This window comes from Scyliorhinus torazame, unplaced genomic scaffold (genome assembly GCF_047496885.1).
Source record: "Scyliorhinus torazame isolate Kashiwa2021f unplaced genomic scaffold, sScyTor2.1 scaffold_328, whole genome shotgun sequence".
In the NCBI taxonomy this organism is placed as follows: domain Eukaryota; kingdom Metazoa; phylum Chordata; class Chondrichthyes; order Carcharhiniformes; family Scyliorhinidae; genus Scyliorhinus; species Scyliorhinus torazame.
In genome coordinates this window covers 114,322-138,686 of record NW_027308055.1, presented here as the reverse complement: position 1 = coordinate 138,686, position 24,365 = coordinate 114,322, and the positions used below count along the sequence as shown (strand labels likewise).

At 47.5% G+C, this 24,365-nt stretch overlaps 3 protein-coding genes and 1 long non-coding RNA gene across 4 annotated transcripts; 2 read left to right on the top strand and 2 right to left on the bottom strand.

The window, feature by feature from the left end:
* The first annotated feature begins 508 nt into the window (after window positions 1-508).
* Window positions 509-3,691, top strand: LOC140406164 (uncharacterized). Its single transcript, XR_011939063.1, has 2 exons — window positions 509-950; window positions 1,845-3,691. It is a non-coding gene; the product is annotated as an uncharacterized lncRNA (long non-coding RNA).
* Window positions 3,692-4,731: 1,040 nt separating this feature from the next.
* Window positions 4,732-5,112, top strand: LOC140406162 (large ribosomal subunit protein P1-like). Its single transcript, XM_072494301.1, has one exon. The coding sequence runs from the start codon at window positions 4,783-4,785 to the stop codon at window positions 5,110-5,112; it is 330 nt and encodes a 109-aa protein (XP_072350402.1). The 5' UTR covers window positions 4,732-4,782.
* Window positions 5,113-9,108: 3,996 nt separating this feature from the next.
* Window positions 9,109-17,131, bottom strand: LOC140406159 (uncharacterized). Its single transcript, XM_072494299.1, has 2 exons — window positions 15,997-17,131; window positions 9,109-15,148 (listed from the first exon to the last, which is right to left on the bottom strand). The coding sequence occupies exon 2, from the start codon at window positions 14,781-14,783 to the stop codon at window positions 13,860-13,862; it is 924 nt and encodes a 307-aa protein (XP_072350400.1). The 5' UTR covers window positions 14,784-15,148; window positions 15,997-17,131; the 3' UTR covers window positions 9,109-13,859.
* A 2,819-nt stretch (window positions 17,132-19,950) lies between these two features.
* LOC140406158 (uncharacterized) lies at window positions 19,951-21,566 on the bottom strand. The gene has a single exon (XM_072494298.1). It carries the CDS (start codon window positions 21,513-21,515, stop codon window positions 20,592-20,594), a length of 924 nt encoding a protein of 307 aa, XP_072350399.1. The 5' UTR covers window positions 21,516-21,566; the 3' UTR covers window positions 19,951-20,591.
* Between the last annotated feature and the right edge of the window lie 2,799 nt (window positions 21,567-24,365).

Genomic DNA, 24,365 nt, shown 5'->3' with positions numbered 1-24,365 from the left:
TCACCAGGCAGGAATGTTCCCTTCCAGTCGGGGAACACTTCAGCAGTCAAGGGCATTCAGCCTCTGATCTCCGGGTAAGCGTTCTCCAAGGCGGCCTTCAGGACCCGCGACAACGCAGAATCGCCGAGCAGAAACTTATAGCCAAGTTCCGCACACATGAGTGCGGCCTCAACCGGGACCTGGGATTCATGTCACATTACATTCATCCCCCACCATCTGGCCTGCGAAATCCTACCAACTGTCCTGGCTTGACACAATTCACACCTCTTTAACCTGGGGTTACCCCATCTCTGGATCTGTAAAGATTTAATCACCTGCTAATGCTCGCATTCCAAGCATTGTTTGGCATCTTTGAATTTGTCTATATATGTATTTCTGGAACAGACCTCTTCATTCACCTGAGGAAGGAGCAGCGCTCCGAAAGCTAGTGACATCGAAACAAACCTGTTGGACTTTAACCTGGTGTTGTAAGACTTCGTACTGTGCTCACCCCAGTCCAACGCCGGCATCTCCACATCATCACTTAACCGAGATGGCGGCCATTAACCTGGACCAAGTTCCGGGAGGGAGAAATTCCGAAGGAGCGAACCAGGTGAGCTGACAATTTTTAATAGGGCTTAGCCGACCACAAAGTGTTTCCAAACCTTCCCACCATCTCCTTAGTTTTCCTCGTCTTCTACAGGACGAACAGGGCCAACGCGCATCCTCCAAACAGTTCAACAGCTGCACTTGCTCGTCTCCCAGCCCAAAAGCCGTGATGCGCATGTTCAAGGGACAGGGGAAACTGCGCATGTGCAGTGTCCCCCTCCCGCGCTTCATGCTGAGGGCTTGACCAATGGGAAAACTTGAGGGACCGGAAGGACTCGACCTTCAGGCAATCAGAGCCCGGGCTTGTGTGAATAAGGATTGAGCTTAAAGCAGACTGAAACTTCCTCCTGTCTCCAACATCTGTGAGTAAAACATTTTATTTTCTCCCCTTTCCATTTCTTTCTCATTCTGACCTACAATTGGTCACTTGCAGCAACTGAAGGGAAAGGAAGTGAATCCAGGGAGGGTGCAGACTCTGGAAAGCTTGGTCCAGGTCTCTCTCTCTCATAAAGACATTGACATATTTTGCTCCCTCAGCTCGACACATTTATTTGTTTGGCTAAAAGGATGGTCTTTTTCCTAATGTTCACAATTAAAGGGCTGGTTTGAGATGGCTGACATTTAAGGGGACATTAAATTAATATTGAATGGAGAAATGTCTACTGTTATATGGTACAGATTAGATCTATAATTTATGGTTATGTAAAGTACATTTATTATTATTTCTAGTTGTATATTGTACGCAACTATGTTATATAGTTCCAGTCATAGAGTCATGATGGCACAGAAGCCGTCCATTTGACAACTCGAATCCATGCCGACTCTCAAGCAATTCTGTAATTCTCAACGAGCCTTCCTGTAACACTGCAGTACCCATCCAATTTCCTTCACAAATTATTGATCATCTGTACTCGACTAACCTCATAGGCAACAAGTTCAATATTCTGATCGATCTACCCTGTCCACGTTTTAGTCCAGTAATACAGACATTCATCTGTGTGGCAGCCTGCATGCGTGTCCAGGACAGGAAGCAGTGAGCATGGATCTGTCAATCTGCCTGAATCAGCACCTTCAGGAGAATTGGGAGGGTGAATATTAGATACAGCAGAGTGAGAATGGAGGGAGAGTGTGTGGGATTGAGATTTACAGATTTTGGGGAATAAGAGAGGAAAGAATGTTCCAGAGAAACTAGAATTGTCTGTTCTGAATTTCTATCCTGTACTGACAGTGATGTCTTTTGTAAATTCCTTTTCCAGGATATTCGAAGAGGCGGAATTATAGACGGAAATCTCAAACCAAACATGATATCAAAATCTGATAGTCACTCGATTCCACGGGTCTGGAATATTACCTGTCTTTGAAACTAGAAGGAGAAATGTTTCTCTATTCTGTCTGTTTCAAAAGATTTTAATCATCAGTGTGACTGGAAAAGCACCAAGACACACACACACCCAAGTGAGAGTGTTCCAGAGCACTGACTGTGGAAAGAGTTTTAACCAGTTACAGCCTGAAGAAACATCACACCATTCACAGCGGGAGGAGGCTGTACACATGTTCTGTGTGAGAGTTCAACTGATTGTCTAACCTGGAGAGACACCAGAACATCCAGCACCTTAGAGAAACGGTGGAAATGTGGAGACTGTGGGAAGGGATTCAGGTACCCATCTCATCTGGAAATTCGACACATTCACACTCGGAGTGAGACCTTTCACCTGCTCTGTTGTGGGAAGGGCTTCAGTGGTTCACCCACCTGCAGAAACACCAGAGAGTCCACATCAGGGAGAGACCATTTACCTGCTCTGACTGTGGAATGGATTTAGTACTTCATTCCAAATGATGAAACACCAACAAGTTCACACCGTGGAGACACCGCTGAACTGCTTTGTCGGTGGTGGTATTGAAAATATGGAAAGATGTGTAATTTGAAACATGGAAGTCTGGCAATATCTGGTCTGAGAGAAACATGAGAGGATACAGGGAAAGATCCCACGAAGGGTTAACAGCAGCTGCAAAGAGCAGGATTATAAAATGCAGATTCCTTCTCCCAAACAGGCTTAGCAAACAAACAGGATTTTTGTATGAAGCTAAAAGCAATGGCTCACACCTTCATTGAAATTAATCATCTTAGTAAGCATCTGGAAAAGCATGGATGTGGGTTTCAGTTGAGTTAGGTGATAAATGTAAACCTTTCAAGTTATAACCAAGTGGATTTTTAGCATTACGCTAAAAGCAATGATTCACACCTTCATTGAAGTAAAATCAACAGATAGAAAATAATGACTAGGGGGTCAAATATATAGGTGTGAAGCTCTGCTGAAATCAGGTAAATTAAAGAAAACTGGAGACAACATGTCTACGAGAACACAAATTAGACCCAGATCAAAGTCAAAATTATGAGCTGGGGCCACAATTCAATAATAAAACTATAGCAATGACAGGAACCAAAATTCACACTCCTATTGAAATCAAAGCATTTTTGAATATCACAAAGGAACGTTGAACATCACAAAGGAAACAATATAATCAGGGATCTGTAGGCTGAGGCCATGCCCAAAATTAATACTTCGTCGTGTTAGAAAAATTCAGATTAAAGGTACCTTTTCCAATCCAAGAGAAATAAAAGTTACTTTACAATAAAGTCATAACTTAATAACTGTCAGAAAAATATATAACCCTGAGAGAGAGGCAGAGAGGGGCAGAGAAGGAACGAGAGAAACAGAGAAGGAACAAGAGAAGCAAGCAGAGTCAGCTTACAGTCAGCTCGGTCATGGGAAAGGGACAAAGCAAAGTAACCCAGCTAAAATAGCTAATACATCTAAGGAAGACCAGAATTTAAAGAGGAGGCAGAGTCAGCTCAGAGACAGCCAGCAGAGCCAGCTCTCATAGCTCAGTACATGGGAAAGATAGGACATAGCAACCGAGCAGAACAGTGAATACATCTAAAGAAGACCAGACTTTTAAAAAAGATCGATTGTCAAGTTGGGCCTGAAGGTCCCTTCAACCAACCAGAAGGATCCAGAAGCAAGATCTTTTTACCTTTCTGTAAAGACAGTGATTGCAGCTTTTAAAAGAAAAAATATAATAATAAAATAACTTAAAAGTTTTAACCTGAAACAGTGGTTATTCCCAAGTTTACTTTACTTACTTAGCAATGCGGGACCCAGGATCGATGCTACTAAGTGATAAGTAGATGAAATCTTCTGTGAAGGGATGGGTTATACCGGGGGATAACTTGAAAACATAGTTTCACCTGAATAGCACCCACCGAAGCCTGCATAGGAGTCAGGGAGTGAGAATCTCTGTTCACCATTTAGAATGTTGGCCCTTTTTGGTATAGGAGGACTTCTAAGAATAGTGGTGAGTTTTCAACAACAGTGGGAAGGGATTTACTGAGTTACCCAACCTGCTGAGCCACGTCACAAACACTTAGGAGAGACCCGATAAATGCTCTGACTGTGGGAGTGGCTTCAAATGGTTTTAGGTACTGATGGCCCACCAGCGCATTCACACTGGGGAGAGACTGTTCAGCTGCTCTCACTGCACAAAGAAGTTTAGAACGTCATTCGCCCTGCAGAAACACCAGCGAGTTCACACTGGGGAGAGCCGCTCTCCTGCACTGTGTTGGGAAGGGATTCAGTCAGTCAGGCCACCTGGGGAGACACCAGCGAGTTCACACCGGGGAGAGGCCATTTACCTGCTCTGACTGTGGGAAGCGATTCAGTGATTCATCCCAAATGATGAAACACCAACGGGTTCACACCGAGGAGAGACCATTAAACTGCTCGCACTGCAAAAAGAGGTTTAGAACAGTGATCTTCAAAGTCGGGGGTGCGACTCGCTAGGGGGTCGTGGGCGTGTGTTGGGAAGGTCGCGGAGCCGTCCGTCACGGCACTCCCGATTGCGCAAATTTGCGCGCAACAGCCGCATCAGCCAGCTTTTAACTATGCCAGCTGCGAGCGGCCTTTTTACCATATAAAATAGTGCGCCGCACTGTGCGATGATCAGGCACGCATGCGCAGTGCAGCAGCATTTCTTTTATATGGTAAAAGGGCCGCTCACAGCTGTCATAGTTAAAAGCCGGCTGCTGCTCGCTCTGTCTGGTTCGGAAGTGCTTGGTTCTTCTGAATGAAGCTAAGGCCGAGTTTCCCCCCCGGCGACTAGCACCATCGGACCCACCAGCAGAGATCCAGCGCCATGGCCTCCACCTCGGAACTCGCCTGGATCTACAGCACCCTCATCCTGCACAACGACGAGGTCACCGTCACCGAAGACAAACTCAATGTCCTGATTAAAACAGCTGGTGTGACCATTGAGCCTTTCTGGCCTAGTCTGTTTGCCAAGGCATTGGCTAATATTGACGTCAATAGTTTGATCTGCAACGTTGGTGCTGGTAGCAGTGCCCCAGCTGCTGCAGCAGTTGTTTCCACCGCTGCCCATGTTGCTGCTGAAGAGGAAAAGGACGAGAAGAAACAGGAAGAATCTGAAGAGTCTGACGATGACATGGGCTTTGGTCTCTTTGATTAAACGTGCCGTGCAACAACATTGTTACAATTTACAAAAAATAAATAAAAATTGAATGTAAAAGCCGGCTGCTGCGGCTGAGGATCGAAAATTTACACAATCGGAGACGCAGAAGATTTTTTTAAAAATTCTATATAATCTTCCTGCCTGAGGGAGGCAGAGAGCAGGTCACAGCCCCCGAACGTCGCCGTCATGTGCTTTGGGCGAGATTGTGATTCCTCCATTTTGTCAGCAGCAAACAATGTAAGAGAAAATGGTGGGTCGCGAAGGTCGGCTGACGTGGGTCGCGAAGGTCGGCCGGCGTGGGTCCCGAAGGTTGGCCAGTTAGTAAAAATGGGTCCCCGGAAAAAAAGTTTGAAAAACACTGGGCGGAAATCTCCGGAAACGGCGCGATGTCCGCCGACTGGCGCCCAAAACGGCGCAAATCAGACGGGCATCGCGCCGCCGCAAAGGTGCGGAATGCTCCGCATCTTTGGGGGCCGAGCCCCAACATTGAGGGGCTAGGCCGGCGCCGGAGGAATTTCCGCCCCGCCAGCTGGCGGAAAAGGCCTTTGGTGCCCCACCAGCTGGCGCGGAAATGACATCTCCGGGCGGCGCATGCGCGGGAGCGTTAGCGGCCGCTGACAGCATTCCCGCGCATGCGCAGTGGAGGGAGTCTCTTCCGCCTCCGCCATGGTGGAGACCGTGGAGGAGGCGGAAGGGAAAGAGTGCCCCCATGGCACAGGCCCGCCCGCGGATCGGTGGGCCCCGATCGCGGGCCAGGCCACCGTGGGGGCAACCCTCGGTGCCAGATCGCCCCGCGCCCCCCCAGGACCCCGGAGCCCACCCGCGCCGCCTTGTCCCGCCGGTAAGGTAGGTGATTTAATTTACGCCGGCGGGACAGGCATTTTAGCGGCGGGACTTTGGCCCATCCGGGCCGGAGAATCGAGCGGGGGGGGCCTGCCAACCGGCGCGGCGCGATTCCCGCCCCCGCCGAATCTCCGCTGCCTAAAATGGATTAAAAAATCCATTTTACATTTTGCAGCTCACCCAAAGATGGAAATTTCTTTCTTTTTAAAAAAAAAATGTTTTATTCTCCTTTTTCACGTTTTCTCCCACATTTACACCCATCAACAATAAACAATAATCAACAAGATATGTCAATCCCCATAATAACAACGATCCCATCCGCCCACCAACCCCCAAACCTCAACCCACATGTTTACATAAACAAATGACAAAAAGGAATCAGGGATTACCCGTAGTCACCCTTAATCTACACGGCTCTCCACCCCCCGCCCCCCCCCCCCCACCCAACGCCATCCAGCCTCTAAGAGAGTACCGTGCATGATACCCCACAGTTGTACCCCGCCCCCCCCAACGTCTCCAGCTCTTCCCATCCACTGGCTCTTGTAAAACTCCTCCTCCCAACCTCGGTTCCCTCCCCCAACCTCGGATCCCTACCCCCAACTCTCCACCGCGGCGAGACCACTCGGACCCTGTTCTGTCAGGCTCCGATGGCCGCAGCCCCTCCCCCCACCTCACTCCCGTTCACTGGCCGGCTTAAACCGGCCAGCGTGGAGGCCCCCACCCGGGTCCCTTTCCCCCTTGCCCGGCCCTAGGAAAGCCCAAAGATCCCCTTTTAGCACACAAACCCCGCATATCCACCTACACCCCAAAGAGCCCTCCTTTCGAATGAAAGTCCCGTCCCTTCCCTTGTCCAAATCTATGCAACATTGGCTCCTTTAGCCTCTACCCCCGCGCGCAGTGATACAAAAAAACAAAAAAAAAGAAAATACAGTCCTGAGGTTACATCGGCACATGACCATTCCTCAATTTGTCAGTTCTGCCACAGTCCTTCTGCCCTCGCAAACTCCTCCGCTGCTTCCACCGTTCCAAAATAAAAGTCCCTGAGCTTGTAAGTCACCCTCAGCTTCGCTGGATATACAATGCCACACTGCACCTTGCCAATGTACAGTGCCGTCTTCACCCGGTTGAAGGCAGCCCACCTCCTCGGCAGCTCCACCGTAAAGTCCTGGTATACACGTATACCAGCTCCAGCCCGCTGCACCACCCGCTTCTGCTTGGCCCAGCTCAGGACCTTCTCCTTCACACTGTACCTACGGAAGCACAGAGTCACTGCCCTTGGCGGCTCACTCGCCTTTGGTACAGGCCTCCACGACTGATGAGCCCGATCCAGTTCATATTGGGAGGGGTCCTCCCCCTCCCCCAGTAGTTTTGCCAGCATCGCGGCAAAATACTCAGTCGGCTTCGGTCCTTCAACTCCTTCGGGCAGCCCCACGACCCTCAAATTCTGTCGCCTGGATCTGTTTTCCAGATCTTCCATTTTTCCTCGCAGATTCTTGTTCGTGTCCATCACCTTCCGCATCTCTTTCCCCATCGACGCAAGTTGATCACCGTGCTGCAATACCGTCTCCTCCACTTCCTTCAGCGCCTCCCCTTGCTCTCGCACCTCCGCCACTGCGCTCGCCACCGCCGTCTTCACCGGGGAAACCGCCTCCTCCACCAGCACACTCAAAACCTCCTGCATCTCCTTCCTCACCATCTCCATACATTTCTCAATCTGCGCCAACTGCTTTTGGAATTCCGCAGCCATCACCTTAGTTAGTTCTTCAGCCGTAAGCACTGCGGCTTCCCCTGGTGCTCCAGCCTCCATCTTCTTTGTTGACCCCGCGGTGACCTTTCCCCTCTCAAAGATGGAAATTTCAGCACACATTTCTCCATCTTGTATTTTTTAATTTTTGTTTGCACTTTAAATATCCTTGACCTCTGGATGTTTCATTACAGAACTCAGCTCAAAGACATCAAAACTTGTATCCGGCCTTGCCTGTGTGCCCCATTCGTCAATTCAACTTTGCAGCAGCTCAGTCCCAGCTTTGGAAACACCTTCCTCTTTCTGTGTGAGGCCCCGGCCCCATTGACTGTGACAGGGTTCATACTGTCTCCCTGAGATTGTTGATGTAAAGTTACGTCAGACCCACACTGCCCGATTTCCAATCTAATTTATTTAAAGGTCCCAGAAGCCCGACTCCAAACCTTAAATGTTGTTCTGATCCTGTCAGTAACATTATTTTGGAACTCACTAGTATCACCACATAGGCAGTCATCAACATGCATCTTAAAGATGCCCGAGAGTTTCCTGCCTTCGTACCAATAAAGCACGGCAGCTTCTGCCTTCAGGTAGGGACAACCCGACTTGCACAAAACTGATCGAACTGAGAAGTGCCATACACCCTGAAACATCGTTCAAAACATGGACAAACTTATTGAACTTCCAAAGTCTTCCATCTACATCTGGCACCTTAGGAGGTTGTAGAAACACCGCCCTCTGGAGGTGATCCCCCAGCGCAAATGCAGCTTTTATGTTTCTTGACTGAACGTTCCGAGAAAATGTCACGAAAAGGACCAAAGAAATTTCAAAATTACCTTTCCTGCTGTGGGTGAGTCCACTCTGACCTCTTTATCTCCCAAAGCTTCTTCAAATCCCCGCGCCACTAACCTCACCTTGGGCCTTATAAGTTCCATCTGGTTGGACCTTTTCTGTGCAGATCCATCGATGTGATGATGCTGGCTGACCCCTATCTGGGACCTCTGAACACACGCCAAACTCTGTCCAACTGCCTAACTCTTTCTGTTTCACCTCCCGTACGGCTTTATCCCCTCATTTGTCAGCAGCTACAAAACCCTCTCAGTCACGGGGACTTCAGCATCGCCCCCAAACATATCCTTGGTGTAAAACCGATAATTCCCTGCCTGAAATGTTCCAGTTATTGAAATTACATTGAATGGATGTCAAAGAAACAGACCAGAAACAGATCCCTGAGGTTCTGAGGAGTCCCCAGTGGTCAGTCAGACTGAACTAAACACGGGTGGTATAAAACAAACAATACTCACCCCGGTATCTGCTGTCCACGGGGACTTTCCTTTCATCAGAGCCGTCAGTGGATCCTGTTCCTGACACCAGACTGTTGTGGGACAAATGTCACTCGGAGTCTAGAGTTGGTTAAAGTTTAGGAATCTTTATTACAAACATGCAGGGAATGCTTCAGCGAATCGAATCATCTCAAGGAGTAGTTACAATAACACACGTTTATACACAGTACAGTTGCAGCTGTTTTGTCTGCAGGTTAGTGGGAAAGTACAGGACGTAAAAGAAACAACTCGAAAACGGCTACAGTGACTTCACCTCTCACAAAACACATCTTGGAAAACAATAGCCAGACGAGTAATCCAGAGACCCAGGGTAATGTAATAGGGATCCAGGTTCGGCAGATGGTGAAATTTAAATTAATACAAAATCTGGAATTAAAAGTCATCGATGACCATGAAAGCATTGTCGATAGTTGTAAAAACCCATCTGGTTTATTTTAGATCCACCTGTGGTGGGGGAATGACAGTATTTACTATCCAGGATAAAATAAATGTACTTCAGCCTTTGTGGATCATTCCAGTGGAAATGTGTTCTCCCCCAGGCTCAAAGATCATAATCCACTGGAAGCAAAGCCATTAGACCGGCCAATCTAGCAGAAAGAAACCCTCCGACCCTCCCACTTCACCAAGTGTCAGAATGAACAAAGTTTGATTTGATTAAATTTATTCACGTGCACCGAGGTAAAGTGAAACGTATTGTTCTGTGTACAATACAGGCAGATCATTTTATACATGAAAAAACATAGGCCATATGATAAATACATAATATAAATACGTAGACATCGGGTGAAGCATACGGAGTGTCGTGCTACTCAGTAGAGAAGGTGTGTGGAGAGATCAGTTCAGTCCATAAGAGGGTCATTCCAGAATCTGGTAACAGCGGGGAAGAAGCTGTTTTGAATCTGTTATTGCAAGTTCTCAGACTTTTGTATCTCCTGCCCAATGGAAGAGATTGGAAAAGAGAATAACCTCGGTGGGAGGGTCTTTGATTTTGCTGCCCGCTTTCCCAAAGCAGCGGGAGGGGTAGACAGAGTCAATGAACGGGAGGCGGGTTCATGTGAGGGACTGGACTGTGTTCACAACTCTCTGTAGTTTCTTACAGTCTTGGGCTGGGCAGTTGCCATATCAAGTGTCATGGGAGTGTCCCTTTAAGAAATGTTTTTGTCTTATCACATGGCTTCTGTGATGTCATTGTGTGGGTGGAGCTGGGCTGTGGCTCTGGGAGTTGGTTTTACTTTCGCTTTGGTTTAGGGCTGTTTTGTGTCTCTGAGCTTTCTGCTTTCGTTCTCACATTTTTGGCTGCTGTACTCAGAAAGAGGAGTATTTTGGCCTCTCTCTCTATCTTTATTTTAAAAGCTGTTTCCAGGCGGCTTGATAACTTGAAAAGAAATAATTGCTTTCTGGAAGGAATTCAAACCTGCTGTTTTGGAAAGGAAACAAGAGCATCCATACCAGGTCTTGAGTGCTGTGTGCTGGGCCACACCTTTGAAAAGGAGGTACTGGTTTATGGATCTTGTTATTAAATTGGAACAGTTAAAGGGGGGAATTTATTAAGGGTTATACATAGATTACTGTAGCTGTGTGGGGTATTTATGTTTGTAATTGAGAAAAATGCTTACTGTGTGTGTTTATAAAAATATTAACTAAATTCGGAGAATAAATCTTGTTTTGATTAAAAGTGGTTAAGGCCTCTGTTGAATAACACCCGAAAGGCAGCCCTTGTACTCATCGGAACCAAAATCAATAAACAATTGTAGGTCAGGTGAACTCCATGATATACTTTGGAGTTTTCTGAACACTGGCCCATAACACCTTGGGTGGGGTGCTCTTTCCAAGAGCCGGTGCAGACTCGATGGGCCAAATGGCCTCCTTCTGCACTGTAAATTCTATGAAACTATGAAACACAAGCTATGATGCAGCCAGATAAGATGTTTTTTATGGTGCTCCTGTAAAAGTTGGTGCACCTGTAATAATTGGTAAAAGTCAATGATAATCTTCATAATTGTCACAAGTAGGCTTACGTTAACGCTGCAATGAAGTTACTGTGAAAATCTCTTAGTCGTCACACTCTGGCGCCTGTTCGGGTTCACTGAGGGAGAATTCAGAATGTCCAATTCACCTGACAAGCATGTTTTTCGGGACTTGTGGGAGGAAACCGGAGCACCCGGAGGAAACCCACGCAGACACGGGGAGAACATGCATACTCTGCACAGACAATGACCCAAGCGGGAATCAAACCTGGGACGCTGGCGCTGTGAAGCAACAATGCTAACCATGTGTTGCCGTGCCGCCCATGTGGCAATCGGTGTGGACATGCTGAATTTCCTTAGTTTCCTAAGTATATGTTTCTTGGTCGTAGCGTCGATGTGGGTGGACCAGGACAGAATGCTGGTGATGTGCACACCTCAGAATTTGAAGCTGCTAACCATCTCCACCTCAGCCCCATTAATGCAGACAGGGGTGTGTACGATACTTTGCTTCCTGAAGTCAATGACCAGCTCCTTAGTTTTGCTGACATTGAGGGAGAGATTGTTATTACACCATGCCACTAGGTTCTCTATCTCTCTCCTGGACTCTGACTTATCGTTGTTTGATATCCGACCCATTACGTCGTGTCATCAGCAAACTTGTAGATGGAGCGGGAACAGATTTTGCCACACAGTCGTGTGTATAACGAGCGTAGTAGGGGGCTAAGTACGCAGCCTTGTGGGCCCCGGTATTGAGGACTATCATGGACATGTTCGTGATCCGAACCACTAGTCGTGTCATCAGCAAACATGTGGATGGATTTGGAGCTAAATTTTGCCATGCAGTCGTATTTGTGTATAGGCAGTGCAGCCTTGCGGGGCTCCTGAATTGAGAACTATCATGGAGGAGGTGTTGTTGTTTATCTTTACTGATTGTGGTCTGTGGGTCAGAAAGTCGAGGATCCAGTGCAGAGGGAGGAGCCTAGTCCGAAGTTTTGGAGTTTTGATATGAGCTTGGCTGGGATTATGGCGTTGAAGGCGGAGCTGTAGTCAATGAGTAGGAGTCTGACGTAGGAGTCCTTGTTGTCGAGATGCTTCGGGGGCGAGTATAGGGCCAGGGAGATGGCATCTGCCGGTTGTGGCGGTATGCGAATTGCAGTGGATCAAGGAATGCTGCGAGTATGGAGTTGATGTGTCCAACATCTCGAAGCAATTCATAATGATTGATGTCAAGGCCACCTGATGGTAGCCATTAAGGCACGTTGCCTGGTTCTTCTTTGGCACCGGTATGATGGTGGTCTTCTTGAAGCCGATGGGAACCTTGGAACGGAGGAGGGAGAGATTGAGGATGTTCGCAAACACACCTGCCAGTGGGTCAGTGCAGGATCTGGGTGCATGACCTGGCACAACCAATGAGAGTCCCTGTCGTTAGTCTGCGACTCAAGATTAGTTTGGTATTGTCACTTGGGAGTCCCTGTTGGCTTTGCGGAGGTCATATATAGATTTCTTGTATAGGTCAGGGTTGCCTGCCTTGAACACCTTCAGTCGGGAGTGAACCTCCCAATGAAACCATGGATTCTGGTTGGGTAACGTACAGACTACCTTCTTTTGCACGCAATCTTCTACACATTTACTGATGAAGTCTGTGACGGTGCTGGCATACTCGTCTAGGTTGGCTGCTGAGTTAACATAGAACATACAGTGCAGAAGGAGGCCATTCGACCCATCGGGTCTACACCAACCCACTTAAGCCCTCACTTCCACCCTATCCCTGTAACCCAATAACCCCTCCTAACCTTTTTTGGTCACCTAGGGCAATTTACCATGGCCAATCCACCTAACCTGCAAGTCTTTGGGAGGAAACCGGAGCACCCGGAGGAAACCCACGCAGAAACAGGGAGAACGTGCAGACTCCGCACAGACAGTGACCCAGCAAGGAATCGAACCTGGGACCCTGGTGCTGTGAAGCCACAGTGCTATCCACTTGTGCTACCATGCTGCCCTTGTTCTTGAATATGGACCAGTCCACTGACACTAAGCAGTCGCGTAGGAGCTCTTCCGTTGCATCAACCTTCTTAAACGGATTCTCCTGCTTAAGTTTCTGCTTGTATGCTGGGAGAAGGAGCACCATATCGTGGTCCGATTTTACGAAATGCGGTCAGGGGATGGATCATCAGGCACCCTTGATGTTTGTGTGGCAGTGATCAAGGATGTTGGGGCCCCTGTCGGGACAGGAGATGTGTTGGTGGAATTTTGGCAGTACACTTGAGGTTGGCCTGGTTAAAGTCCCCGGCCACGATGAACAAGGCCGCCAGGTATTCTGCTTCATTGTTATTTATAGCGGTTACAATTCATCAAGGGCCTTCTTCACTTCCGCCTGGGGTGGGATGTAGACCGCCGTGATGATGGCAGAAGTGAACTCCGTGGAAGGCAGTATGGACTGTACTTCACAGTCGGGTATTCCAGGTCCGGGGAGCAGTAGTTCACCAGGGTCGCCACATCCGAGCATCAGGAGGAGTTGACGAGGAGGCAAACACCTTCACCCACTCCAGGTTCAGTCCTGGATGTGATTAACAGCAGGAATAATAGCAGAATCTAACCCGTCATCACTTGTGAATCCTTTGGTGTCTCCGCATGTTGGACGACTGACTGAATCCCTCCCCACAGTGAGAGGTGAATGGCTTCTTTCCAGTGTGAACTTGCTGGTGTCTCCGCAATGTGGATGATGTTTGAAATCTCTTTGTGCAGTGAGAGCAGCTGAGCGGTCTCTCCTCAGTGTGAATGCGCTGGTGTTCCCTCAGTACCCGAGAGCTTTTAAATCCACTCCCACAGTCGGAGCATTTAAAGGGTCTCTCATTGCTGTGAGTGACATTGTGGTTCAGCAAGTGATGACCGAGTGAAGCTTTTTCCAGTCGGAGAAGTGAACGGTCTCTCCTCAGAGTGAACGCGCTGGTGGGACATCAGTAGCTGTGAGCTTTTGAAACCCCTCCTGCATTCAGAGCATTTAAAGGGCCTGCTCTTGGTGTGAGTGACATTGTGTTTCAGCAGGCTGGATAATTGAGTGAATCCCATATCACACACATTGCAGATGAACGGCTTCTCCCCGGTGTGAACTCGCTGGTGGTTCTGCAGGTGGGGTAAGCGAGTGAATCCCTTATCACACACAGTGCAGGTGAATGGCCTCTCCCCAGTGTGAGCGCTCTGGTGTCTCTGCAGGTGGGATAACCGAGTGAATCCCTTATCACACACAGTGCAGATGAACGGCCTCTCCCCGGTGTGAACTCTCTGGTGTCTCTGCAGGTTGGGTAACTGAGTGAATTCCTTCCCACACACAGTGCAGGTGAACGGACTCTCCCCAGTGTGAACTCGATGGTGTCTCTGCAGGTGGAATAACCGAGTGAATTCCTTCCCACAGTCAGAGCAGGTGAAAGGCCTCTCTCCAGTGTGATCTCGTTCGTGTCTCCGCAGGCTACCAATGTCAGTGAATCCCTTTTCACACTGAGAGCAGGTGAAAGGCCTCTCTCCAGTGTGAACTCTTTCGTGTCTCCGCAGGTTGCCAATGTCAGTGAATCCCTTTTCACACTGAGAGCAGGTGAAAGGCCTTTCTCCAGTGTGACTGCGTTGATGCCTTTCCAGCTGGCACGGGGCTGTGAATCCCGTCTCACACACAGAGCAGGTGAACGGCCTCGCTCCAGTGTGACTGCGTTGATGCCTTTCCAGTCCATACGGACCTTTGAACCCCTTTCCACAATCCTCACATTTCCATGGTTTCTCCATGGTCCGGATGATCTTGCGTCTCACCACGTTGGACGATCAGTTGAAGCCTGGTCCACACACAGAACACCTATATAGTCTCTCCCTGCTGTGAATGGCGTAGTATTTTTTCAGGCTGTGTCAGTGGTTAAAGCTCTTTCCACAGTCAGTGCTCTGTAACAGTCTCACACGGGTGTGTGTGTGTCTCAGTGCTTTTCCAGACGCACTGATGTTTAAAATCTCTTGAAGCAGACAGAATAGACAAACATTTCTCCTTCTAGACTCAAAGGCCGATGATCTTCAGTTCCCAAGAATTGAGTGACTCAGTCAGTTCTTGACGTGATATTTAGTTTGAGGTATCGGCCTCAAACTCCTCTCGTTCGAACTTCCTGCAAACAGATTTTACAATGGTAATCATTGTCAGTACAGGATAGAAACTTAGAACAGACAATTCTAGTTTATATCAAACATTCTTTCCTCTCTCTTTCGCTGAAATGCTCTAAATCTCAATCCCACACACTCTCCCTCCATTCTCACTCTGCTGTATCTGATATTCACCCTCCCAATTCTCCTGAAGGTGCTGATTCAGGCTGATTGACAGATCCAAGCTCTCTGCTTCCTGTCCTGGACACAGAGACCTGAAAATCTTCATGCAGGCTGCCAGACAGATATATATCTATATCACTGGATGAAAAATGTGTGTAATATACAGACTGTATTCACTTACTTTCCCTCCCAATTTTCCTGAAGGTGCTGATCAACAAATCTAAACTCACTAAAACCTGTACAAGAGTAGAGAATCTCCATATAAGTACATTTACTGATTAGAGATAGGGAAATTCTGAGGAAGAATTTTATTTAGTCATGGAGTGGTCATGACAGGGAACTCACTGCCCACAAGGGTTGTGGAAGTCCAGATGATCAATAATTTAAAATAAAATAGGATAGTCACTTGAAGAAAATAAACTTGCAGGGGAACAGGGATGTCGATTGGGAATGGGACTAACTGGATTGCTGTACAGAGAGTCAGCATTGACTCGAGTTCATAAATGGATTCCGTCAGTGCTGCAATGATTGTATGACTGGAAATATGTAACGTAGGTACAGTACTATATTACAAAACTAGAAATAATAATACATGTATTTTGTTACAGAACCATCAATAATATATCTAATACATTCCATGTAACACTAGATATATCTCTGTCCGATATTTAAAAAATTCAAATTCATTTACGGGATGTGAGAGTCGCTGGTTCAGCCAGCATTTATTGCCCATCCATTCAGAAGGTGGTGATGAGTTGCCTTCTTGAATCGTTGCAGTCCTTGAGTTGTAGGTACATCCCCTGTGCTGACAGGGAAGGAGTTCCAGGATGTTGCCCCAGCAACAATGAAGGAAGGGTGATATATTTCCAAGTCCATCTGGTGAGTGAACCTCCAGGTAGTGGGGTTCCCAGGTATCTGCTGCTCTTGTCCTTCTAGATAGTAGTAGTCGTGGGTTTGGAAGGTGCTGACGGAGGAACCTTGGTGAGTTACTGCAGTGCACATTGTAGATGGTATACACGGCTGCTACTGGTTATCGGTGGTGGAGTGTTTGAATATTCATGAAATGGGGAGCAGTCAAGCAGGCTGTTTTGTTCTGGATGGTGTAGAGCAGCATCTTGAGTGTTGTTGGAGCTGCACTCAACCAGGCAAGTAGCGATCATTCTATTATATGCCTGACTTGTGCCTTGTGGACAGGCTTTGGGGGTCAGGAGGTGCGTTACTCGCTGTAGTCTTTGGCCTGCCCTGGTGGCCACCATATTAATATGGCTAGTCCAGTTCAGTTTCTGATCAATGATAACCCTCAGGATGTTGGTTGTGGAGGATTCAGCAATGCTAATGCCACTGAATGTCAAGGGGCGGTGGTTAGATACTCCTTTGTCGGAGATGGTCATTGCCTGGCACTTGTAGCACAAATGTAACTTGCCACTTATCAGTCAACATCTGGATGCTGTGCAGGGCATGCTGCACTTGGACATGGACTGCTTCATTATCTGAGGAGTCACGAATGGTGCTGAACATTGTGCAGTCATCCACAAACATCCCCACTTCTCACCTTATGATGAAAGGGAGGTCATTGATGAGGTAGCTAAAGATGGTTGGGCCTAGGAGTGTGCCCTGAGGAACTCCTGGAGCTGAGATGATTGACCTCCAACCACCACAACCATCTTCCTTTGTGCCAGGTATGACTCCAACCAGCGGAGAGTTTTCTCCGATTCCCATTGACTCCAGTTTAGCTGGGGCTCCTTGATGCCACAGTCGGTCAAATGCTGCCTTGATACCAAGGGCAGTCACTCTCACCTCACCTCTGGCATTCAGCTCTTTTGTTCATGTTTGAACCAAGGCTGTAATGAGGTCAGGAGCTGAGTGACCCTGGTTGGACCCAAACTGAGCGTCTGTGAGCAGGTTTTGCTGAGTAAGTACCACTTGCTAGCGCTGTTAATGAGTCCTTTCATCACTTTGCTGATGGTGGAGAGTATTCCGACAGGGAAGTAATTGGTTGGGTTTGATTTGTCCTGTTTACTGTTCCCTTTATTGTCAGCCATCTTCTGGGGAAACCAGCCCTTTAATTGTGAACATTAGGAAAGAGACCATCATTTTAGCCAGACAAATAAATGTGTCAAGCTGAGGGAGCAAAGGATGTCAATGTCTTTAAGAGAGAGAGACCTGGGCCAAGCTCTCCAGAGTCTGCACCGTCCCTGGATTCACTTCCTTTCCCTTCAGTTGCTGCAAGTGACCAATTGAAGGTCAGAATGAGACAATAAATGGAATGAGGGAGAAAAGAAAGTGTTTTACTCAGATGTTGAAGACAGGAGGAAGGTTCAGTCTGTCTGAAGTTCAAGCTCATTCAGGGTTGGAGGAACTTGCTCGGGAGAAACCTCCATGTCCAGCTTCCGCATTGAGACAATGGGGGAGCTCTGATTGGTAGAGGAGCAGAATCTTTCCGGCCCTCCAATCTTCCTACTGGGCAACACGTTCGCAGTCAGGTCAGCGGAAGTGAGCGCCCCCTTCCCTCAGTCATGCGCAGTCTTGGGTCAGGGGAGGGGTAGAGAACCGACGGCCGGAACTGTCAGCCGGTTGCCTGGAAACCTTGTCTCGAGGATATGTGGGGGAGGGGAACAATGGGTAGGGGCGGGACTCCCGCGTCTGCGCGCTGGGCAGTGACGTCACCGCGGAGCGGATTTATTCCTATTGGCTGATTTAGAGGACGAGTTTCTTTGTGATGTCACAATGTGGAGGTTGTACAATAAGTTTCAGACTAAAACTTCCTCCTCTGGGCAACATCTGGGAGCAAATCAATGTCTCCCCCTTTCATAAGGTCATAAAATATAGGAGCAGAATGAGGCCATTTGGCCCATCGAGTATAATCCTTCAACCATGAAAAATCTGTCTAACTCCTCCCTAAATTTACTCACTGTCCCAGCTCCACCGCACTCTGGGGTAGTGAATTCCACAGATTCACAGCGCTTTGGGAGAAGGAGCTTCTCCTCAACTCTTTAGAATTTGTTACCTCTTTTTAAAAATAATCTTTATTGTCACAAGTAGGCTTACATTAACACTGCAAAGAAGTTACTCTGAAAAGCCCAACTCTCCACATTTTGGCTCCTGTTCGGGCACACAGAGGGAGAATTCAGACGTCCAAATTATTGAACAACACGTCTTTCGGGGCTTGTGGGAGGAAACCGAAGCACCCGGTGGAATCATAGAATTTACAGTGCAGAAGGAGGGCATTCAGCCCATCGAATCGGCACCAGCCCTGTAAAGAGCACCCCATCCCCGTAACTCAGTAAACCCACCTAATCTTTTTGGACACAAAGAACATAGAACATTACAGCACAGTACAGGCCTTTCGGCCCTCGATGTTGCGCCTACCTGTGAAACCACTCTAAAGCCCATCTACACTATTCCCTTATCGTCCATATATCTATCCAATGACCATTTGAATGCCCTTAGTGTTGGCGAGTCCACTACTGTTGCAGGCAGGGCATTCCACGCCCTTACTACTCTCTGAGTAAAGAACCTACCTCTGACATCTGTCTTATGTCTTTCTCCCCTCAATTTAAAGCTACGTCCCCTTGTGCTAGATATCACCATCCGAGGACAAAGGCTCTCACTGTCCACCCTATCCAATCCTCTGATCATCTTGTATGCCTCAATTAAGTCACCTCTCAACCTTCTTCTCTCTAACGAAAACAGCCACAAGTCCCTCAGCCTTTCCTCATACGGGCTTCCCTCCATACCAGGCAACATTCTGGTGAATCTCCTCTGCACCCTTTCCAATGCTTCCACATCCTTCCTATAATGCGGCGACCAGAATTGCACGCAATACTCCAAATGCGGCTGCACCAGAGTTTTGTACAGCTGCAACATGACCTCATGGTTCCGAAACTCAATCCCTCTATCAATAAAAGCTAACACACCGTACGCCTTCTTAACAACCCTCTCAACCTGGGTGGCAACTTTCAGGGATCTATGTACATGGACACCGAGATCTCTCTGCTCATCCACACTGCCCAGAATCTTACCATTAGCCCAGTGCTCTGTCTCCGTTATTCCTTCAAAAATGAATCACCTCACACTTTTCTGCATTAAACTCCATTTGTCACTTCTCAGCCCAGCGCTGCAGCTTATCTATGTCCCTCTGTAACTTGTAACATCCTTCCGCACTGTCCTCAACTCACCGACTTTAGTGTCATCTGCAAATTTACTCACCATCCTTCTACGCTCTCCTCCAGGTCATTTATAAAAATAACAAACAGCCGTGGCCCTAAAACAGATCCTTGGTGTACACCACTAGTAACTGGACTCCAGTCTGAACATTTCCCATCAACCACCACCCTTTGTCTTCTTCCAGCTAGCCAATTTCTGATCCAAATTGCTAAATCACCCCGAATCCCATGCCTCCGTATTTTCTGCAGTAGCCTACCGTGGGGAACCTTATCAAACACTTTACTGAAATCCATATACACCACTGCGTTACCCTCATCCACCTGTTTGGTCACCTTCTCAAAGAACTCAATAAGGTTTGTGAGGCATGACCTACCCTTCACAAAACCGTGTTGACTATCTCTAATCAAATTATTCCTTTCCAGATGATTATACATCCTATCTCTTATAAACCCTTGATGTTTGTGTGGCAGTGGTCAAGGATGTTGGGGCCCCTGTCGGGACAGATGTGTTGGTGGAATTTTGGCAGTACACTTGAGGTTGGCCTGGTTAAAGTCCCCGGCCACGATGAACAAGGCCGCCAGGTATTCTGCTTCATTGTTATTTATAGCGGTTACAATTCATCAAGGGCCTTCTTCACTTCCGCCTGGGGTGGGATGTAGACCGCCGTGATGATGGCAGAAGTGAACTCCGTGGAAGGCAGTATGGACTGTACTTCACAGTCGGGTATTCCAGGTCCGGGGAGCAGTAGTGCACCAGGGTCGCCACATCCGAGCATCAGGAGGAGTTGACGAGGAGGCAAACACCTTCACCCACTCCAGGTTCAGTCCTGGATGTGATTAACAGCAGGAATAATAGCAGAATCTAACCCGTCATCACTTGTGAATCCTTTGGTGTCTCCGCATGTTGGACGACTGACTGAATCCCTCCCCACAGTGAGAGGTGAATGGCTTCTTTCCAGTGTGAACTCGCTGGTGTCTCCGCAATGTGGATGATGTTTGAAACCTCTTTGTGCAGTGAGAGCAGCTGAGCGGTCTCTCCTCAGTGTGAATGCGCTGGTGTTCCCTCAGTACCCGAGAGCTTTTAAATCCACTCCCACAGTCGGAGCATTTAAAGGGTCTCTCATTGCTGTGAGTGACATTGTGGTTCAGCAAGTGATGACCGAGTGAAGCTTTTTCCAGTCGGAGAAGTGAACGGTCTCTCCTCAGAGTGAACGCGCTGGTGGGACATCAGTAGCTGTGAGCTTTTGAAACCCCTCCTGCATTCAGAGCATTTAAAGGGCCTGCTCTTGGTGTGAGTGACATTGTGTTTCAGCAGGCTGGATAATTGAGTGAATCCCATATCACACACATTGCAGATGAACGGCTTCTCCCCGGTGTGAACTCGCTGGTGGTTCTGCAGGTGGGGTAAGCGAGTGAATCCCTTATCACACACAGTGCAGGTGAATGGCCTCTCCCCAGTGTGAGCGCTCTGGTGTCTCTGCAGGTGGGATAACCGAGTGAATCCCTTATCACACACAGTGCAGATGAACGGCCTCTCCCCGGTGTGAACTCTCTGGTGTCTCTGCAGGTTGGGTAACTGAGTGAATTCCTTCCCACACACAGTGCAGGTGAACGGACTCTCCCCAGTGTGAACTCGATGGTGTCTCTGCAGGTGGAATAACCGAGTGAATTCCTTCCCACAGTCAGAGCAGGTGAAAGGCCTCTCTCCAGTGTGATCTCGTTCGTGTCTCCGCAGGCTACCAATGTCAGTGAATCCCTTTTCACACTGAGAGCAGGTGAAAGGCCTCTCTCCAGTGTGAACTCTTTCGTGTCTCCGCAGGTTGCCAATGTCAGTGAATCCCTTTTCACACTGAGAGCAGGTGAAAGGCCTTTCTCCAGTGTGACTGCGTTGATGCCTTTCCAGCTGGCACGGGGCTGTGAATCCCGTCTCACACACAGAGCAGGTGAACGGCCTCGCTCCAGTGTGACTGCGTTGATGCCTTTCCAGTCCATACGGACCTTTGAACCCCTTTCCACAATCCTCACATTTCCATGGTTTCTCCATGGTCCGGATGATCTTGCGTCTCACCACGTTGGATGATCAGTTGAAGCCTGGTCCACACACAGAACACCTATACAGTCTCTCCCTGATGTGAATGGCGTAGTATTTTTTCAGGCTGTGTCACTGGTTAAAGCTCTTTCCACAGTCAGTGCTCTGTAACAGTCTCACACGGGTGTGTGTGTCTGTCTCAGTGCTTTTCCAGACGCACTGATGTTTAAAATCTCTTGAAGCAGACAGAATAGACAAACATTTCTCCTTCTAGACTCAAAGGCCGATGATCTTCAGTTCCCAAGAATTGAGTGACTCAGTCAGTTCTTGACGTGATATTTAGTTTGAGGTATCGGCCTCAAACTCCTCTCGTTCGAACTTCCTGCAAACAGATTTTACAATGGTAATCATTGTCAGTACAGGATAGAAACTTAGAACAGACAATTCTAGTTTATATCAAACATTCTTTCCTCTCTCTTTTGCTGAAATGCTCTAAATCTCAATCCCACACACTCTCCCTCCATTCTCACTCTGCTGTATCTGATATTCACCCTCCCAATTCTCCTGAAGGTGCTGATTCAGGCTGATTGACAGATCCAAGCTCTCTGCTTCCTGTCCTGGACACAGAGACCTGAAAATCTTCATGCAGGCTGACAGACAGATATATGTCTATATCACTGGATGAAAAATGTGTGTAATATACAGACTGTATTCACTTACTTTCCCTCCCAATTTTCTTGAAGGTGCTGATCAACAAATCTAAACTCACTAAAACCTGTACAAGAGTAGAGAATCTCCATATAAGTACATTTACTGATTAGAGATAGGGAAATTCTGAGGAAGAATTTTATTTAGTCATGGAGTGGTCATGACAGGGAACTCACTGCCCACAAGGGTTGTGGAAGTCCAGATGATCAATAATTTAAAATAAAATAGGATAGTCACTTGAAGAAAATAAACTTGCAGGGGAACAGGGATGTCGATTGGGAATGGGACTAACTGGATTGCTGTACAGAGAGTCAGCATTGACTCGAGTTCATAAATGGATTCCGTCAGTGCTGCAATGATTGTATGACTGGAAATATATAACGTAGGTACAGTACTATATTACAAAACTAGAAATAATAATACATGTATTTTGTTACAGAACCATCAATAATATATCTAATACATTCCATGTAACACTAGATATATCTCTGTCCGATATTTTAAAAATTCAAATTCATTTACGGGATGTGAGAGTCGCTGGTTCAGCCAGCATTTATTGCCCATCCATTCAGAAGGTGGTGATGAGTTGCCTTCTTGAATCGCTGCAGTCCTTGAGTTGTAGGTACATCCCCTGTGCTGACAGGGAAGGAGTTCCAGGATGTTGCCCCAGCAACAATGAAGGAAGGGTGATATATTTCCAAGTCCATCTGGTGAGTGAACCTTCAGGTAGTGGGGTTCCCAGGTATCTGCTGCTCTTGTCCTTCTAGATAGTAGTAGTCGTGGGCTTGGAAGGTGCTGACGGAGGAACCTTGGTGAGTTACTGCAGTGGGCTGTAATAAAAATAACAAACAGCCGTGGCCCTAAAACAGATCCTTGGTGTACACCCCTAGTAACTGGACTCCAGTCTGAACATTTCCCATCAACCACCACCCTTTGTCTTCTTCCAGCTAGCCAATTTCTGATCCAAATTGCTAAATCACCCCGAATCCCATGCCTCCGTATTTTCTGCAGTAGCCTACCGTGGGGAACCTTATCAAACACTTTACTGAAATCCATATACACCACTGCGTTACCCTCATCCACCTGTTTGGTCACCTTCTCAAAGAACTCAATAAGGTTTGTGAGGCACAACCTACCCTTCACAAAACCGTGTTGACTATCTCTAATCAAATTATTCCTTTCCAGATGATTTTACATCCTATCTCTTATAAACCTTTCCAAGATTTTGCCCACAACAGAAGTAAGGCTCACTGGTCTAATAGTTACCGGGGTTGTCTCTACTCCCCTTTTTGAACACGGGGACAACATTTGCTATCCTCCAGTCTTCTGGCACTATTCCTGTAGACAAAGATGACTTAAAGATCAAAGCCAAAGGCTCAGCAATCACCTCCCTAGCTTCCCAGAGAATCCTAGGATAAATCCCATCCGGCCCAGGGGACTTATCTATTTTCACACTTTCCAGAATTGCTAACACCTCCTCCTTATGAACCTCAAGCCCTACTAGTCTAGTAGCCTGAATCTCAGTATTCTCCTCGACAACGTTGTCTTTTTTTTGTGTGAATACTGATGAAAAATATTCATTTAGCGCCTCTCCTATCTCATCGGACTCCACGCACAACTTCCCACTACTGTCCTTGACTGGCCCTACTCTTACCCTAGTCATTCTTTTATTCCTGACATATCTATAGAAAGCCTGAGGGTTATCCTTGATCCTACCTGCCAAAGACTTTTCATGTCCCCTCCTGTCTCTTCTTAGCTCTCTCTTTAGGTCCTTCCTTGCTAACTTGTAACTCTCGAGCGCCCTAACTGAACCTTCATGTCTCATCTTTACATAAGCCTCTTTCTTCCTCTTGACAAGTGTTTCGACTGCTTTAGTAAACCACGGTTCCCTTGCTCGACCACCTCCTCCCTGCCTGACAGGTACATACTTATCAAGGACACGCAGTAGCTGTTCCTTGAACAAGCTCCATATTTCCATTGTGCCCATCCCCTGCAGTTTTCCTCTCCATCTGATGCATCCTAAGTCTTGCCTCATCGCATCATAATTGCCTTTCCCCCAGATATAACTCATGCCCTGCGGTATATACTTATCCCTTTCCATCACTAAAGTAAACGTAATCAAATTGTGGTCACTATCACCAAAGTGCTCACCGACTT